Source organism: Rhagoletis pomonella, unplaced genomic scaffold (assembly GCF_013731165.1).
Source record: "Rhagoletis pomonella isolate Grant_MI unplaced genomic scaffold, Rhpom_1.0 Rhpom_scaffold_00001, whole genome shotgun sequence".
Taxonomy (NCBI): domain Eukaryota; kingdom Metazoa; phylum Arthropoda; class Insecta; order Diptera; family Tephritidae; genus Rhagoletis; species Rhagoletis pomonella.
In genome coordinates this window covers 109,636,579-109,644,212 of record NW_023458555.1, presented here as the reverse complement: position 1 = coordinate 109,644,212, position 7,634 = coordinate 109,636,579, and the positions used below count along the sequence as shown (strand labels likewise).

At 34.3% G+C, this 7,634-nt stretch overlaps 2 protein-coding genes across 2 annotated transcripts; both read left to right on the top strand.

The window, feature by feature from the left end:
• The first annotated feature begins 3,517 nt into the window (after window positions 1-3,517).
• On the top strand, window positions 3,518-4,532 carry LOC118733702. The gene is made up of 3 exons (XM_036463260.1): window positions 3,518-3,713; window positions 3,767-3,822; window positions 3,890-4,532. Exons 1-3 carry the CDS (start codon window positions 3,565-3,567, stop codon window positions 4,009-4,011), a joined length of 327 nt encoding a protein of 108 aa, XP_036319153.1. The 5' UTR covers window positions 3,518-3,564; the 3' UTR covers window positions 4,012-4,532.
• Window positions 4,199-5,836, top strand: LOC118735203. The gene is made up of 2 exons (XM_036464853.1): window positions 4,199-4,416; window positions 4,467-5,836. The coding sequence occupies exons 1-2, from the start codon at window positions 4,199-4,201 to the stop codon at window positions 5,767-5,769; spliced, it is 1,521 nt and encodes a 506-aa protein (XP_036320746.1). The 3' UTR covers window positions 5,770-5,836.
• Window positions 5,837-7,634: the final 1,798 nt, after the last annotated feature.

Below are 7,634 nucleotides of genomic sequence, written 5' to 3'. Positions count from 1 at the left end.
TTATGTTTTCATCAGTTAAATATGCTTCATATGCATATACAAATAAACATATTGCACAAAAGCTTATACTTTTATTTCACACGAAAGCTACACTGTTTCCATGTAAATTTGCAAAGAAGCAACACGGTGCCACTGCTAAGGGAGCGGTGCGAGAGAGACAACTGTCAGTTTATCGAACCTTGTATTATTGAATCATGGGGCATATATTTCTGTTGCAAACCTGGGTTGCCTTGTGCTCTTTTTTCACAAAAAACTTTAGAAAACCGTAGTAAAAAGCGTAGCAAATTTCTTAAGAACTGCGTACTGCCTTAAGGAAATTTGACTCAAGAAAATTTCTTAGCCATTTCTTGTACGTCATTTTATATGGAGTTTTTGCTTTTCTTGAGAACTGCATACAGGCCTATAAGGCTGGTATGCAGCTCTCAAGAAATACGTCAAGAAAAATTTGCCATTATTTCGTGTGTGTGTCCAAGGAATTTTGACATTTTCGATACTTCACAGCCTGTTGCCTTGTGCTCTTTTTTCACAAAAAACTTTAGAAAACCGTAGTAAAAAGCGTTCAAATTTCTTAAGAACTGCGTACTGCCTGAAGCCCTGTATGCAGCTCTCAAGAAAATGCTCAAGAAAAATTGCCATTATTTCGCGTGTGTGTCCAAGGAAATTTGACATTTTTGATACTTCACAGCCAGTTGCCTCACTCTTTCCTCAAGAAATAATGGAACGGGCATATGTTTCTGTTGCAAACCTGGGTTGCCTTTTGCTCTTTTTTCACAAAATCTTTAGAAAACCGTAGTAGAAAGCGTAGTAAATTTCTTAAGAACTGCGTACTGCCTTAAGGAAATTTGACTCAAGAAAATTTCTTAGCCATTTCTTGTACGTCATTTTATATGGAGTTTTTGCTTTTCTTGAGAACTGCATACAGGCCTATAAGGCTGGTATGCAGCTCTCAAGAAATCCGTCAAGAAAAATTTGCCATTATTTCGTGTGTGTGTCCAAGGAATTTTGACATTTTCGATACTTCACAGCCTGTTGCCTCACTCTTTCCTCAAGAAATAATGGAACATGCATATATTTCTGTTTCAAACCTGAGTTGCCTTGTGCTCTTTTTTCACAAAAAAATTTAAAAAAACCGTAGTAAAAAGCGTAGCAAATTTCTTAAGAACTGCATACTGCCTGAAGCCCTGTATGCAGCTCTCAAGAAAAAATTGCCATTATTTCGCGTGTGTGTCCAAGGAATTTTGACATTTTTGATACTTCACAGCCAGTTGCCTCACTCTTTCCTCAAGAAATAATGGAACGGGCATATATTTCTGTTGCAAGCCTGGGTTGCCTTTTGCTCATTTTTCACAAAAAACTTTAGAAAACCGTAGTAAATTCCTTAAGAACTGCGTACTGCCTTAAGGAAATTTGACTCAAGAAAATTTCTTAGCCATTTCTTGTACGTCATTTTATATGGAGTTTTTGCTTTTCTTGAGGGCTGCATAGAGGCCTTGAAGGAAATTTGACTTAAGAAAATTTCTTAGCCATTTGTTGTACGTCATTTTGTATGGAATTTTAGCTTTTCTTGAGAACTGCATACAGGCCTATACACATTAAGCCATCGTTCGGACTTCGCTCCGATAGGAGTAGATTTGTTCCGTTTTGTCGACAAAAATTTGAAACCTAGTCCTCTACTTCGCTCAAGTGAAAATCTGCTCCGTTTTGTTGCATCAACAAATTTACTCTTCAAATAGAAAGGAGGTGGGGTTTTTAATAGCAAACTAAAAGTTATATTTTACCTTTTTATCGACACGATTGTTACATTGGTGAGCTACAGCAACTTTGCAAATACACTTGAATTCGTGAAAGTTCTGTAATTGCGTCGTTGCCCAACGATGTAACAATTGTCCCGGTAAAGAAAGAATGAAATAACTTTTTATTAATTTTAACCAAGGCATTTTAACTTTAATGATAATTGCTCGCTGGATTAAGGCGCCTTTACACGGGTCGATTTTCTAGTAGATTTTTGTCGTTCAACCAAAATCGACCCGTGTAAATGACATCTCAACCACTAGCAGGTCGATTTTCCAGTCTACAGATAAGGCCGCTTTAGCTCCTTATTTGTACAAGGATACGAGGAGAAATGAATTGTTTTTTATAAAGATAAGAAATGCACATCTACTACGAATACTTGATATTTACTTCCATTTTTGTAGTCCGAACCCAGCAAAGAGCGCTCGGTGAAGGTCAGCTAGTGATCAAATTCGCCAACAGGGCTGCCAAACATACATGGCTATGAAGTGCCATATTGAGGATAAAAAAGCGCTAAAACGTGCCAAATAGAAAATTAAAAGTGCCAAAGAAGGTGTCATTCTCTTTAGTTCTTCCCATTAGCATTAAAATTAGACAAATTAAAACAAAAGCCCAATGTCAAAGTAAGATAAACCAGTTGTATACACTACAGAAATTAGAAAATTTTAGTTGAGAAAAAGAAGTACACGCAAAGGAGTTCACAAAAATGTATTTAAATTTGGCTTTTTTTCAAAAGTGCCATTTTGGCACTTTGTGCAAAATTGAAAAATTCAGTGCCATTTCAAGTAAAATAGTGCCAAAATGGCACGGTTTGAGCCAAGTTGGCAGCCCTTATCGCCAAGTTTTTTATTTAAAAAAGCACCAAATTACTGAAAATAGCGCAATTTCCGCCCAAAAAAAAAACACCAATTTTGTGTTGCTGTGTTTAATGGTATTTTCGCATATAAAGCTGTATGTTCAAGTATTTTAAGTAATCACACAATGAAACTTGTAAATATTTTCAACAATGCGCAGTTAATCAATTTAATAAATTTAATTTGCAAAATCTTTTTTTATTCGTAAAACAATCTCCAAAACTTGGTTTTTCTAGAATCTTTATTTTCATGCAATTGCTTACTTTTGTACAAATGCGCACACCCAGCAGAATATTCTATGGATTCCGTGATAGAGACTGTGTGAAAATATTGCGTTTAGATTATCTTGGAGCATATTATCCAGAGGAGAAGCTCGGCCAAACACTAACATATGTGTAAGTCAAATACAATGTTACCATAGAATCACGTTTTTATTATAAAATTGCCTTGAAAAGGGCACCAAAGAACAAAACAAGCGCTAAACTAAACAATTTTCGCCTTTTAATTCCCTAAACGCACTTAATTTCTTGCGAAAGGCACAAAGTTGGCAACAGTTATATCGATGTCAAATTTGCTCATATACAAGCATGGACAGAGAGTGAGCGCCTGCTTAAAGAGCGTAAACATCTCATGCAAATACATGCGAGAGCGTAACAAAGCGAACGCAAATTCATTCAAACGTAATTGGTACACTAACACAATCACGCTTTCAGCTCGCGTTTACTTGGGGTCAGCGTTGCCGTTTTGGTCCAATTGGACCAAAATTGGTAGGCTCATTATCCTTTGGTAGTTTGGTTGGTAGGATGAAGCTTTTGGTAGGCAAAAGTGAAATTGCACCAAATTGAGAAATACAATTTGTTTGCTTAAGATTGCATACTGCCAGTGCTATATACTATTTATAGTAATTTTAAAAATATCTATGAATGGTAACCCTGTATTCATAGCAAGCAAAGGAAATAATGACAAGAGAAAGAGTGAAAGAAAGATGTTAAATGTCAAAAACTTGGCATTTGCGCACATTTCTTCAATTGAATTCAACAAACAAGCGAAAAGTTTAGTGATGGACAAGTAAGTTAATTTTGCTTTAAATTTGTAACTTTTTAATCGTTGTTTATTTGCAGGTATATCTGTAAAGCCTCTAAAGCGTCCGAAGTAAGTGTAACGATGACTTGTTCAGGTAAAAAATTGTGACTAATTATGCATGTACATATGTGTCAATTAACACATACTGAAAATTCTCATAGTGATGAAAACTCGCCTGCGCCTTCAAAGCGAAAATTCCGTAGTGAATGGCTGCAATATTTTGACTGGCTTGAAGAGAAGGAAGGTTGTGCATTTTGTATTGTATGTTTTAAAACAATTTTAAATCACCGCACTCATCTGAATAACCACCAGCGCACCAATAATCACATTCAAGCATACAAGGCCGGAAAAAACCAAATCAGCATGTCTAAGTTTGTTAATTCAAACAAGGAAAAGGTAAATCAGCAGGTTTGGCACGCAGAGTACACGCTAGTGATGTTTTGTATTACACATAATCTGCCTTCTTGCTTATGGACTTCCTGCCCAGTTTATTAGCAGAATGTTGTCCAGATTCTGATATCGCTAAACTATTAAAATGTGGAAGAACAAAGTCGACTCAAATCGCTGAGCTGATAGGAAATCATGCAAGTGAGAAAACAATAGCTAATTTGCGAGCTAGAAGATTTTCGGTAATAGTTGATGAAACAACCGACGTATCAGTGAAGAAGTGTTTGGTGCTTGTTGCAAGGTACGTCGACAACGCCCGCGTAGTTCATGACCGCTTTCTTGCATTGATAGAGCTTGGGAAAGCAGATGCGATATCAATTTTTACTGTTATAAAAACTTCTTTAATTCTAAAAATGTTCCGTTAAAAAATCTGATCGGACTAGCTACAGATGGTGCGAGTGTAATGGCAGGTAACATCGGAGGACTGAAGGCATTGTTGAAAACGGAGACTGATGTTTTTCACATAACATGCACATGCCACTCACTACATTTGTGTTGCAGTTACGCTTGCAAAAAACTACCGAGCAGTATTGAAGTTTTATGTCGAAACATTTATTCTTTTTTTTCGCACAGCCCTAAGCGGATCTACGAATTTAGAGAATTTCAAGATTATTGTTCAGTGAAACCACATAAAATTCTCGGTATATGTCAAACAAGATGGCTTTCTTTAGAAGCTGTAATTTGTAGACTTATTGAACAATGGGAAAGTCTGAGGTTATATTTTATTTCAAATTTTCTCGAAGTCAACGGAATTCGATCCGCAGAGCTAGCAAACGCAATGAACTCAAAACTTAAAGCATACCTTTTATTTTTGTCCTATATACTCCCCATCATTAATAATTTGGATAAGGAATTTCAGTCCGATAGTTGTCGATTGCCATACTTATACTCTAATATTAAATCTAATTTCCTTCTGATTTTAAGTAATTTACTTGACCAAAAAAAGTTTAACGATGTATGTATAAATTATAGAGACAAAAGTAATCATATAAACGTATTAAAAATTTTTATTGGAACAAGCTCTGAGGAATTTGTTCAAAGTAACTTAAGCGTTACTGAAATAATTGAGATAAAAACCAACATTCTTGAGTTCTACATTGAACTTTTGGACCAAATCAAAGCGAGATTTGATTTTGGAAGGGAAGATTTGCAGCTTCTAAAAATTATAACACCAGGTAATGTTCTTTTGGAAGAAAATGTAGAAATATTACCATTAATTTTAAAATTTAAAAATTTAGTGGACTGCGATCCCGATAAAGTGATAACTCAATGGAAGTTACTTAGGTCGAGTGATAATAATTTTAAAAAAGATATGGATATCACTTCATTTTGGAGTACTGTTAGTAACATTAAAAATGGTTTGAATGCGTGTTGTTTTATTGATTTAACAAATTTTGTGTTTAATTTAATGACACTTCCATACAGTTCTGCGGGTGCTGAACGAAAATTTTCTGAATTTGCGCTTGTAAAAACCAAACTCAGAAATAAACTAAACATCAGGACAATATATAGTATTATGCACTGTAAAGAACTAGTACAAAAGGCTGATGCACATTACGTGTGGTCAGCAAAAAGAGATCTCAAAGATGTATGATTTTTCTACAAACATTTTGTATACAATTAGGGGATATAAATACTTTTTTTGATACAATATAGGATATAAAAACCGTTTGTTTTTAAACGCATAAAATGCTTGAAATTGTCTTGTCGAAGAAAAAAAAACGTTTGAATGAAATGAATTGATCTCAAAGATATACATATATACTCGGTACGTTTTTTTACAAACGTTTTGTGTATAATATTTTTAACACTTAGGTTGTTCACGCTTGGTTACCAGGTTACCTGGTTAAAAATTATTATTCTGTAGTGTATTTTATTGTTGTAAACTGAATAAAAAATATAACCACATAACCAGATAACCTGATAACCAAGCAAGTGTGAACAACCTAACTTTTATTTAAGCGCATAAAATGTCTGAATTTGTTGTTTTATACATCAAAATGTTTGATATGAATTGAATTAATATCAAAACTATATACCATGTTTATAAATGTTTTTATACGATACGTTAATTAATTTATTGAAACGCCCGAATTTATTTCATGTAAACTTCAAGTATTGCTTGAATGGATAACAAACTGAAGCACTTTAAACCATATTATTTGGTATTTTAATTTATACCTACTGTTAATCTGCAAAACCCGTAAATTTAATAAAATCTCGTTTTAATGATAAAAAATTTTTTGGTAGTTTGCAAACTGATTTAGTAGGCTTTTTGGTACCTGAAAATATTCTCAAGTGGCAACGCTGCTTGGGGTAGTGATCACATCCACTCATATACACTCCTCGTCATTCGAATTGCACACCCTTTCAATTCTTAGTATTTACAGTTTTCCGTTTGTTTATTTAATATAATTTTTTTGTAAAAATATCGTCACTACATACGAATAAAGGCGCGCTGGTGTTTTGACGGTGAAAAAAAGCGTTTAAAAAAATTTTGCAAAAAAAGATGCTTATAAAAAACTTTGGCGAAGTATGTTAAGAGTGTTTGACGCTGAAATTTTTTTATGCGTCTTTTTTCGCCGTCAACTTTTGAGCTCGCGCCTTTATTCGTGTCTAGTGACGATATAGCATATTCTACGGGTAAATGCAATTTTAAAATTTTTTACAAACTATATTCAACAATTTATATTGAGTTCGAGGCCATTTTTTAAATGAAAATTTATTGTGGAAAAACAACAATAATTTTTACAAACTAAAACTTAAAAGAAAGTTTATTTTCCGTTTCTTGGGCAGCATTTTATATGATTTCTTCGTTTTTCTCGAGAGCTGAAAACAGTTCTTAAAAAAGGACAACATAGGAGTGTGCCATCCTAATGACCTGCAGTGAATAAGTTAATAATATTTTTACAAAAATTTCTGATATGCAGTTTTGTAGCTCATTCAATTATAGTGTAATTAAGTGCAGTTTGAAGTGACTCTAAAACAGCCCCGATTTTTCAAATTCATTTATTTTTTATTGACAGTGCTGCGCATTTTATTTCATATAAAAGTTTTGTCGAGCATACTTTGTATGAGAGAAAATGCGCAGCACTATCACCAAAAAAATTGTCAAAAATCACCGCTATTTTACAGACACTTGAAACTTGCACTTTATTGTACCCCTTTGTTGACATTTTTTTTAACTCTGTATAAAGTTTTGAAATCGGATGTAACGAATATTAAATAAACAAAATTAAAGGTGTAAATACTAAAGATTAAAAAGTTGAGCTATTCAAATGACGAGGAGTGTATGTGGCGTACGTTTGGGAGAGTGAGCCTTTTTACTCCAGAATGCGTGTGCAGTGGCTCTCAATGCTATACGTGTATTAGTAAGATTTGTTGCCCCCTTCCCGTTTGCCCATGATTTTCCCCTGACCAAGCCCGCGAAATGGGCTCGCTTGCCCGTACGGGCAAAAG